The 12,363-nt window shown below is 42.6% G+C and overlaps 1 protein-coding gene across 1 annotated transcript in view; it reads left to right on the top strand.

Annotated features, from left to right (window-relative positions):
* The window catches only part of trappc9 (trafficking protein particle complex subunit 9), a 203,413-nt gene that overhangs the window by 26,858 nt on the left and 164,192 nt on the right, over window positions 1–12,363 (top strand). Inside the window, exon 11 of the mRNA XM_080532446.1 lies at window positions 8,271–8,356. Coding sequence (XP_080388572.1) covers window positions 8,271–8,356 — 86 coding nt within the window. The remainder of the gene's footprint in view (window positions 1–8,270; window positions 8,357–12,363) is intronic.

The raw sequence follows: 12,363 nt of genomic DNA, 5'->3' as shown, positions 1-12,363 counted from the left end.
GTGATTGTATGACAGTAGTAATGTGATGCTGGGTGCCTGTATGAGTGGGTGGGCATGTGTTTGCATTTGTTCTTCAACTGCTAATTTTTCGGAGTCAGGGACGCTTGGAAGATATTAAAGGAGAGTCCTTTGAATTACTTAAGAGTTATGCCAGAGTTCATACCAACGTTTTTCCATTTGAATCTATAGATCTATCATTTCTGATTTCTGATCCACAACAACACTGCTTCAGTGATTTCTAGATTGTCACTCTAAAGCTGCTGTATTTGATTCTATCGAGAGACAGGCATACAGTCCAGGTTACTACAATCCTTTGGGATTGAGTCATCTTTTTACTGTGACGTCCAGGGCTCGTGTGTGTGTGTGTGTGTGTGTGTGTGTGTGTGTGTGATCACAAGCCTCCCTACCTCAGTCTGCTCCTCAGGAGGTCTGACTGCCAGCTAATTCAGTTACAGCTTTCTCTAACCTCCTCAAGTCATCCTCCAGCACGCAGGCAGCATGCCGCAGGGCCGCCGTGTCACTGTGAACATGCATTCATAACACGCTAGGCCATGCACAGGCATGTCCTTTCACGCTATGCTACACATTAGCCGTGCCACCACAGCTGTTAATGCAGGGACAATACTCAAATCGATATCACCCAGTTGTTGATTAGGGCCACATACGCAATGTATCTCTTTCTCAATGTATCTCATTCTCATTCCCTCCCTATGAAATATCGATTCCATTGTTTGTCTTTGTGCAGAGGCATCGCTACAGTACCACTGTTTTGTTAGCTGAAGTGCACTTAGTTTTCTCTTGTTTTAGCTGAATAGTTTTTTCGGATTTCAGTTGAATAGATATTGGAAGATTAGGATTAGTCTCATTATCAATTACAATATTGGTATAAACAGTCGGTCTGTGTGTGTGTGTGTGTGTGTTTTCGTTTGAACATTATTGGATGATGGATGATTATTGTTTGTTAAAAGAAGCCTTCAGTCCTTGACAATTACTCTTCCCAGTCTTATGACTCTTTCTCTCTCTCCCTAAGCATTGTAAATCTTTGTTATGGCCATATAAATATATTTTATAATTGCCAGAGGCAGAATCACCTGAAGCCATAATCCCTTCAAATGGTGGTATTTCTGTAACCACAGCTTTTATACACCCCCAAAATGTCCTTGAATATGACTGCCATCAAGGGAAAGGGATTCAAAGTTTGTCATTGCACAGAGTACAACGAAATGCATTTATACTGTAGTGGGACCATCTAGGCAATGGGTCACAGCCATTGAAGGTGACCCCGGATCAATTAGGGGGTTCAGTGCCTTGCTCAGGGACTCTTGGATACGTGGCCAGCCGGGGATACGAAGCGCTGCCAACTCTGCGATCATTAGACGCTGGCTTTACTGGTTGAGCCACAAGTTATTTTTGGAATAATGGATGTGCTTTGCCAACAGTGAAATGTTCAGTATGTCCCTGAAACTTTGGTTATTGCTGTGATACGCCAATACTGGCACACCCTGTCTCTGCTAGCGACACAACTGTAGGCCCTTAAAAGTTGACTGCAGTCCCCTCGCTTTTCTCTCTCATTCTGCTAATGGTGAGTCAAACCTATTAGCATTCTGAGGTATGCTGTGCAGCTCTAGAGCCGCGGACCCTGAGAAGATGTGTGTCCGTGTGCGCTTGCGCGTGTAGCTTATGTGTTTTGCTACGCTTCTCTTTGTGTCATATTCTATAAAACAGATTGATGTTGAGCTATAAAACAGGAGATTCTCTAATGTGAGATTGTGTTTCCTATAATTGCTTTGAGACTTTATTTTAAGAACTGCCAATTCTGCCTGAATCTTTCTTTTTATGTTGGCGATATCTCTTTCAGCAGTATATGTGCGAGAGACAGAGATACCTTTTCAGTTATATATTCCATTTCCTCTCACAGCGACTGGGGACGTACAGTAAATGGGGTTGAGGGGGGGTTCCATTTTTGTGCAGGCTCAAAGCTCCAGTACCTATTTGTATTGGTTTCTATCTAAACATCACACTGTGTGCATTGTTTCTATTGGATTTAGTAGTTATCTTAATGTGTTTTCTGTTGGAGTCAGGCTGAGCATTTCATTTGAATACGGGGAATATATTTGCATACATTATTGTGAAGGTAAACTGGCTTGGGGACCCCATGTTGTTCGGTAGTTCGGTTCAATTCAGTTGCTTCCCTTTGATTGGAAATGATAGAATAGTACTGCTGTTCTCATACAAATGGCATTAGACAGTCATGCAGTAGCAAAATAATTTTTCTTTAATGTTCTTGACTGTGTGCCTTTAATGTCACACATTGTTTAGGGTGTGTAGATCTTTTTACATTGCTCTCATGTACACACAGTATGTTAACTGTCTTCTATTTGACACAGCCCACTATCTAAATGCATGCAGCAGTTTCTTATTAGCAAAATGCTTGGGAAAAAATAGCAGGTCTGATTTGTGAACCGATGGTTAACTGGCATGTCTGCACTCTAAGTGCCCCCTGGGCAAAGGGCCCAGAGACAGGCTGTTAGAGAGCGGTCGCTCCCACTGTGACCACAGACGCATTTCAATTTGGGCAGGAGGGAAGTGACCGAACCCCTAAAGCCCATCAGGGGCTGTAACTGCTGTAACTGCTGCGTTTCAGACACAAAGATAGATAGACAAATCTATTTCTAGAATACATAGAACAACATGTTTGAATTCACCTTAATGACCAATATGGCCTTTTGTTTGCTATATATCAGCTGTTGATTAAATGTTTATTGGTGAATTAACATAGGGCTTCTTATGGAGTGCAACGTTCCTTTAGAGAGATTGAAAATATTTTTGTTCATGGTTTTACTTTCTGTGTGTGTTTCTTAAAGTGTTAAATGCTGGATTGGGCTGAGCAATAGGATAGTGCTACTAGTGAAACAGTATGCTGGTCCTAATTCCCTGTTAAATAGCAGTAGGCCTAGTATAAACATGTACCTATCTCTGTTGTCACCCAAAGAATAGGCCTAAGGGCCGATCTTGAAAATGGTACAGGTTCAAAGACCAGTAGCATTTGAGGCCTCAACTTTCAAACTATGTTCATTACTGTGTATTGGCATGGGAGGAGGACTGTAAAGGAGTTGCAGAAAGATAACTGAATGGGTAATATATCTCCTGTCTCATTAAGCGCCCAATGGCGCTCAAACATTTTCCAGTTCGACACTTATTCTTTATTCCCCCCCCCCTTCCTCCCACGCCTCTCAAGCCTAGCCCAGCTTGTACTCACAGCAGAAATTGTAGCGTAGAGTGAGTGAACTCCATGAAAATGTCTTAAAACAAGCACTTCTCAATCGATTATAACAGGTTCATGTTCCTGTGAGACTTTGCAGATCTCCCGTTCTTGATGAGAGTTTACTTCAGTTGGTTGATTCTTTTTGCGTCACCGGAGGCTGTGGTTCCTTTCTCTCTGATGTCGTATTGAGCCCCGGTAGATGCACAATGAAAATTGAGAGAAATTCTATAAACCTGCCTATCGTTAGCCAGCAGATGGGCATATTTTATGGAACTCCGTCGTCATCCTCACATGAGAGCGCTAAAGCGCTTTCTCTGCCTTTGCAGATTTGAGGCAGACACACCAGCAGGGCTCATTTAACTGTGCTGGACTGACGAAGCCACTACAATTCAAAGAGGAATGAAAAATGACTCTTCAAATACACCACCAGGCCTTCTGACATTTTACTGCTAATGGGAAAAACCTTTTGTATTGCAGACTTCTAGCATGAGACAGTGTTTGATTCAGTTTACCAGGAAGCCAATGGAAAATAAACATGAGCAATGATGAATTACCTCATAGTTTATGGTGATTCCTCTCACTGTGTGTCCTGTAATTGGTTGATGCTGAGATTAACAAGTGGTAGGATGGATTGATCGCACATACACTTCCGTAGACAATTGTGCCAAAATTAATTGACTATGATAAATCGTCAGTCTGGGCGAGCGTGTGTGTTTTGTGTTGGGTGCGTGCATAAGTGTGTGTGCATGTGTGTAGGCTTACGTTGGAGTACTGACCATGTGTCAGGATGCGATGATGACGTGTTAATGTTTGCCCTGTAATGCACTAAGCCACCTGTCTCAGCAGGACCAGAGAATAACTGCGGTCCTAATGGCTATTGGCAGGTGGATTCTGGGAGGGTTTAAAATGGTCATTGTAGCCAGCAGTATGGATTCATCCTCCTCATTTCTCTGCTCTTCTGTCCTAAACAGAACTGGGTAATAATAACAGATCGACTGGCCAGTGTGTTCTTCCCTTGCAGTCTGAGTCTGTCGATATTCACAACCACGACAGAGAGAGAGAGAAGATCGTTTGTTCTTATAATTCTGTGGCCACAACAAATTCAAACAGCTTGTGTGGAAGCTTTGACTGTGGGAATGATAAACAATGGTTTGTGTGAATGGACTTTTTTTTCTTCTTCATTTTTTGATAAGAAGGAGGCTTATTCCCTGTTGAATCCTGTGTTCATTAAATTGTCTCTGAAATGTGTCCCTAGCTTAAGTGATGCATACAAGCCCTCTCCAGCTAAAAACCAGGCTTTGTTTGAATGATTCTGTTTGAATGCATTAGGGTTTCTGCTCTAGGGTTGCGCTATTTCACATGCATGTTTTATGCTCCATTGCCAAGGAATCATGTGCATGCATTATTCAATACAAGAGATTACCTTGCCTGATAGTTTTACAGCAGCCTTGTGTCAGCATTCAATGGAAACCAGTAAACATCGGCAGTGACTTTTCTGCTCCACCAGAATGCATGAGATAAGAAGAGCAATTGAGAACCATTTAGAAAATAAAACGGCTCTATAACCTGTAAACATGCTATGGTTATTTGACCATGGATAGTCTGACGAACTGGATGTTCCAGATTATTATTCACCCCAAGGTTCCAAGCGCTGAACCTTCCAGTGCTCTGTACCCGGGCTAGATGGCCACCTGAGGAGGCAGTACAGAGGCCAACACAAATTAGCTAGATGGTTGCGGTTCCGCTTTTCCACAGAGATATTTCACATTTAATTGGCTGCCTATGAGAAGACACCTCTGAGGCTGACATGAGGATATGAGGGACCTCTTTCCAAGGCATTTATATTATAAAGATACCCTTCCTTAGACTGGGTTTTAATTTCCCATGGTGCATGGCTGGAGTTTACTCTTCATAAATCCTTTCGCCCACTAGGTTCTGGACTAGGATTTGTCAGGTCCTTCTCTTGTGAGACCACTTACTGCATGTGGAGCTCACAAATATACAGGCCCAGTGGAGGTGTGGCGCTCACAACATGGACATGGAAGACTATGGTTCTTAAAACAGATGTCTTTCCTCTGCTTCATTAGTCTCTATTCAACCCGTTTGTTATGATAGCCTCTTGTCAATTATGTTGTACTTTTACTTTGTTTCCCATAATGATGGTGAAATTGGTTTTGCGTTAATGGGTGTAGAGTGAGGCTGTAGAGCAGAGGTCACTTATAGGCGGACCGCGGTTCGGACCCGGACCCAGACGCCGTCCAATCCGGACCCAGACCTCTAACCCAGTGTTTTTCAACCGTTTTTGTGCCACGGCACATTTCTTACCTTGAAAAAATCCCAAGGCACACCGCCATCCCAAATGTTACAAAATGATACATAGTAGCCTATCATATACGTAACATTATATGAACATGTCGTTATACTCACTCAGTGCGAAGCCTGGCCCTGTATGTTGGCCATGTATGCGAGCCTTGCGCACAATTTGTCACTTGCAAGCAACTTTGCGTCATCACACTTCTCATCAGTTAAAACGGTTTTCAGCTCCTCCTGTAACTCAAACACGCGGGCCGGCACTTTTCCGCGGGACAATCATCGGCGTATGGAGCAATAACGTCTTATGCTGGGCTCCCATCTCTTCACATAATGCTGCATATAAGCGGCTTTTCAGAGGTTTTGTTTTTACAAAGTTTACCATACGAACAACAGCTATCTCCGCTGGTAAAGTCTCGGCAACATAGCTGCTGCTCCATCAGTGCAGACACTTACGCAGCTGTCCCACTGAAGTCCTCCCCTGTTGTTTGTTTTATGCAATGTCTTGCAAAAAAGAAATTTTCTGTGATTGTGTCTCCATCCACAAAGCGTGCATTGGCCAAGAGTTGAGCCAAGACTCAAGTTGCAAAGCAAACTGCCCACTGCCACGTATCTTCTCCAAAACAACATTTTCGATGTCTGCAGACATGTCATCAATGCGTCTGGCAATCGTCTTAATGAATGAATAAACAATGTAGGTTATTTTTATCATCTTGGGGTATGGGCATACAATCGTTAGGTTTTTCAGTCACGTATTCACACACCCTCCTGTCAATCACCTGGAAGAGGCCGCTTTGCGGGCGGCGATACGCTTTTCTCTGACTGTTACCATTCTTAAGCCGATCTTTTTGGGCTCGTCAACTTCTAACATTACACTCTGTAATATCATATTTCTTGGCTCCTCGACAGTTGTTTGATGCCTCTGCTTCATTGACCACCATGGTCTTAAAATTGGCATCGTAACTCCTCCTCTGTTGTTTGTTAACTTGACCAACCACTTGAGCCACTTTTTTCGAGCTGGTCCGAGTGTATCTCTGCGGTGTCTCTCCGCGGGTGTGTTTGTGAGTGTGTCTCCATCTCTCCAGGCACCCATCACTGGGGTGTGTGTGAGAGGGAGAAACACGGTGGCTCGCGTGGGGAACAGTCTTTTGGCGCCATACGTTGTTGTGAATTAATATTGACGTGTAAAAGTCTAGGGCACGAATATAAGACGATGCAACTTTTTCAGACTTTTTTCCAGGGAAAAAACCCCGTCTTATATTCGGGTCAATACGGTAAGTGGAATTTGATAATTTCCCACGGCACATCTGATGATCTCTCACGGCACACTAGTGTGCCGCGGCACAGTGGTTGAAAAACACTGCTCTAACCGATACATTATTGAGAATTATTACATTTTGACGGAGCGTTCCTATCTTAATCTGAGCAGATTTTCTAGCCTTTAGTTTAGCGGCGCTACTCAGCCAATGGAATCTGTGCATTCTGATTAACGTTGTTGGCTCGAGTCAGTGAGATGAGAGATACATACACAGGGGATGACGAGACGAGAGACTACTCTGAGAAATAAGAAAAGTCATGGCGTGCTCCAAAAAATTTAAAGTAGACAGCGAAAACAGAGCTTTTAATGAAGAATGGACAGACTCTTACATTAATACTCAAAACCTGTAGCCTATGTCTCATATGTTCGGAGACCGTGGCGATTATTAAAAGCAGCAATGTGAAGCGCCACTACGAGACTAAACACACATCTTTTGAGCAAACATATCCACTCAAATCTGAACGGATACAGAAAATACACGATTTAAGAGCCCAATATGATCTATCCAGCAGAATCCTAACACATTCATTCACTGCCCAACAACGTGCTGATGAATGTTCCCTTAAATTGCTTGGATTTTGGGTCAACATAAAAAAGCATTTACTGACGGAGGGTTTCGTGAAAAAATCTAATGCACATTTTTCAAAAGCTCTCTGTTAGCCTATGCATTTTTACATCTAAATGCAGCCCTAATACATACTGTATTATATATATATATATATATATATATATATATATATATATATATATATATATATTCATATTAGTTTTGTTGGTCAGAAAAATGGTGTCCAAAATGGCGGAAGGGGGAATTAAAGGGGCAATCTGGGATTGTTGGTGTGACAACAGGAGGGTAATGGCTGCCGCTGGCCAGTGCCAGAACAAACTGGAATATGTTGGCTAACATAATTTCTCATCAATTAAGGTCTTTAGTCACAACTCTTTTGCTATATATTCATTACAATATTACAGATACAGTATTACAGAATAAATCTAATTTATGTGAACTGATAGTGAACCCTGAGCAGCTCCAGCATCAATTCAAATTAATTGCTTTTCAGTTGCCTCAAGTAAACTCCATTGCCTAATGATGTACATTAACATAGAGCAAATGTACATATTTATGGAGAGCTTGCACTACTAATCTAATAAATGTATGTTCTGTTTGCTTTAGTAATGTCATGGATAGTTAACTGGATGTGCTTGAGGCATTACATTGCCTTATTCACATGATCTAATACTCAGACTCAGACACTCCCCAAGTCTTTTCCTACAAACATCTTTACACACATGCTTCACACACCATATAACAGTACATCTGTGCTCATTTTCCCCTGACATCGATGGTTCTGGTGTGGCATTGTTTTATCTCCTCAGATTTCCAGTGGGTTCAAGGAGACGTCTGTGAGGTGCAGCTCATGGTCTACAACCCCATGCCTTTTGAACTACGCGTAGAGAACATGGTGAGTGAAACACTGCCATCTCCACTGATAAATGTATGAGAGTTGAGATGGCAAAGAACACAGGTTCCACAAGACAACAACTTTTGTCAAAGTACTTGAGAAGATGTTCGCGTCTCGGGTGTACCGTAATAAAACTCACCCCCTCCCACCACTTACCCCCCCAAAAAGGCATTAGGGCAAGAGACCTCACAGTGATAATACCTTGTAGTTATCTTTGATTACTGTAATGAAGCTTTATTCTGACATTTTAATGCAATAATGATCGTATGGGATGGGAGAGAACCAGCTCCATCCCTCTCCACTGACACTAAGCGCACAGAAGTGGAGAAAACCCCTGCGGTGTCATTAGGTTTTATGGTTTCACACCCCATCCTGTCAGTCCAGAGAGCTTCTCTATTAAGGTAAGTGAGAGGCCATTCGCTCTCCTTCTCTCAGTGTAAAGTCAACTCGCAAAAAGCCCCATTAGCCATCAGGTAGTCCAATTTAATCACCTTGTTTAATAGCTGCTTAGTGACAGCAGCCTGTCTTGCACATTTCGATCAGTTGTTGTAGGACCCCCCCAACTATACCATACTATAACTATACTACCCTCTTCTTCTTCCTTATGGCATTCTATCGCTCCCTTTCTCTTTATCTCCTTCTCAATTGTTTTCTTTCTCTCTCTCTGTCCCTCTCTCTCTCACTCTCACTCTCACTCTCACACTCACACTCACACTCACACTCACACTCACACTCACACTCACACTCACACTCACACTCACACTCACACTCACACTCACACTCACACTCACACTCTCACACACACACACACACACACACACACACACACACACACACACACACACACACACACACACACACACACACACACACACACACTTTCCTCCTCTGTCTTGATATCTCTGTCTGGTTCAAACTCCCCTCTCTCAGGTTCACACATGCGTATGATTGTCGAATCGAATTGCTTGGCTACCGTGGGTGGAATGTTTGTTTACGTATGCACTGATGTGGGACAGCATTGAAATGCAGAACAATCGTCAGCCTCTGTCAATAAGAGGCAACAAATAGAAGCTTGCACTCCGCTGCACTACAGTACCGTCTCCCGGCACTGCTCACAATGTGCCGCCTGCTGAAATTGATGGGGCCTTTAATTGGAGGCTTGAGACCAAATGGCCATGAAGGATTGTGGCTGGCTGTGAACAATGGCAGAGGCCTAGACATGGCTTTCAGAGGTGAGCCTTAATGCGCTCTGACAGTTCCGGGCAGGTGATTTAGCTGCCCTGCATGGTGTTGTAACAACGTGCGGTGGTGTTCACAGGTACCTCTGACAACACCCAATTATGAACATCTGGGAGGTGTCGGAGCACAGAGATTCATTGTTTGTCATTTTGTGTGTGTGTTTGTCCATCTGCGTGCGTGCGTGCGTGCGTGCATGTCTGTGGATAGTGGAAGGTCAAGTGGCGATGAAGGATAATTCCCCTTCTTTGTTGAAGGGTTAGTCCCATAACCAGCAAAAAGTGTGTGCACGCACACACACACACACACACACACACACACACACACACACCCATAACCAGCAAAAAGTGTGTACACACACACATACACACACACACACACACACACACACACACAGGCCCTATTAAAGAGGGATATCATTCGCCCCTCCTCACGTCTCATGTAGGTACATTGATCAGGACCCAGATGGAGGCAGAGCCCTCCACCTGCTCCATGGCAGCTGGCAGCCTCAGGTGGTACAGCAGTGATTGGGAGCCACAGAGTGGCACCAGGGTGACCCTGCAACATCCACTCCATGTTTTATGATGTTCTTAGCTCCAACAGACAGGCTGCTGAGCTCTTGTCCCTACCACATACAGAGAGACACCATTGTGAGGGCCAGGGAGAGATATATATCCACCAGCACATAATACCCATTCTGCTGCATGTGATGCATCCCAACTCCTCAAGCTAGTCAAGGGCACTGTCCTCCTGTCTACCTGCCACCAAGGTGACCCTGCAGTTAGACAGCCCTCCTTCTCAGTCGCCACACGACTTCAGCAGTAATACCCAGCTCTGCTTTGTGCTTTATTGATTTTCTTTTCAAGTGGTGCACTTACTCCCCTCTTTCATTTTCACAGGGGTTGCCTGAGGCCCCCCCCCCCCCCCCCCACCTCCTTCTCACAAACAAAGAAGTCTCACATTGGCTTAGGCTTATGTGTGTTGTATTTTTCATGAAGGATCATTTAGTTGCTTGTGAAGTGTAAACACATTTATTAGAACTTTTTGCAGAAAACCTTATCGTTCTCCTGTTATCTTTGTGAGTGATAAATTCATTCAATTATTAAGGAGTAATTTGTTTAATGGTAGTTTTCAGGGTTGGAAGTTTCAAGCAATTAAGATGGATGGAGATCATTTACTGCACAAAATGAGAAACTAGAATTAATCATCCATATTTGGAAGACTGCTCAGACTTGCAAGTATGTTTTTTTAATGTCTGGCACTAACTCTCAAAATGGTCTTTTCTGTCTGGCACTAGCTCTCAACATGTTTAGTCAGGACACTGTAGGTAGAAGGTGAAACCACTGCATTTTGCAACATGTCATATTTGTATTTTTCATCATAGTTTTAGATTTTAAGTCTAGCATTGCAAAAGTTTTTGTTGCAGGTTCCTCCATGACTTCAATGGAGCTATCAGTGTTTATTTCTTGTGAACTGAAATAAGTCCATCCAGACTTAAATACATTAATGAAATCAAGTCTTAAATATTTTCAAGGCAAGGGACTTTCCATAAAGCCAAGTCTTAAATATTTTCAAGGCAAGGGACTTTCCATAAAGCCAAGTCTTAAATATTTTCATAAAGTCATGTTGATGTCTTGAATAATTTCATGAAGTCAAGTCTTAAATATTTTCAAGGCAAGAAGTCTTAAATATTTTCAAGGCAAGGGACTCAGATTAAGACTGTGTTATTAATGTTTTATCTATTTATTTCTTACATTTGTTTCTCTTATTTTATTGTATTTTATTTTTACCTTCTTTTTACTGTTTTATATATGTTTTTATCCTGTTGAAAAGCACTTTGAGCTGCATTTATTGTATGAAAGGTGCTATATAAATAAAGCTTTACTTACTTACTTACTTACATCCAGGTGTGATTTAGGGCATCATTGGACTCTGAGACCCTCGGGAACTGAGAGTTCAGGTTAACTGAAGCCGGAGTTCTTTAGAGTACTTTATTTTCTGAGCTCTCTTTCTGGTTAATAACTCGCTCTTTGTGTTTACCGTGTTCAAGATCATGTGTTTTCTATGTATGCATATTATCAATATCAAATTGGTGCATCAGTATCCTGTCACTGAATCATACACAGGTATAAATCACACCAGTGTGATTCAAAGGGAAATGGAAGGGTAGAAGTAATTGTGCTTGCAATGATTGAGAATCATGAGGTCACTATACCCACAGTTCAAACAATGCAATTGGCTAACCTATGCAAACAGGCTAATCGGTAGCATAAGGAAGCAGGCTAATTAACCTTTTCCAGGCTTGATGCAAATGAGTTATTTCCGATAGGTTAACTTTGATATTTGTTATCCAATAGGGGTGTCGTCTCTCTCAGTATAGCGAGAGGCATTGCTTTAAATCACAATCACGGCACCACAGAGGCTCTCTGCTTGTCCTAACACCCCCTCCCCTCCTGTGAGGTAGCGTCTGCTGTTTGATAGAGGATTGATGGTGTTGCATGCATTACATCATCCTCTTTAATGACCGGAGACTATTCATGTAACCACCAGTAGTTTACAGTAAATACATAGCTGAAGGCGCTTGGTTTCAGATGGGACATGATCACACTTTCAAAGTCATCCTCTGATTTGAGATCGTTGGACCAAAATGCCACCAAGTCAGCATATTCCAGTCACACAGTTGTTGGATTCCTTTCCCCCACCTCTTCCTTCTCCTGCCGTTAGATTGTTGTTGGACTCATTTTCAATCGCCTTTCTTGTGGACATATTTG

The sequence above is a fragment of the Nansenia antarctica genome (genome assembly GCF_963989245.1).
Source record: "Nansenia antarctica genome assembly, chromosome: 5".
Classification (NCBI taxonomy): Eukaryota; Metazoa; Chordata; class Actinopteri; order Argentiniformes; family Microstomatidae; genus Nansenia; species Nansenia antarctica.
The sequence above is the reverse complement of the archived record's forward strand: the minus strand, read 5'-3'. Positions and strand labels throughout refer to the sequence as shown.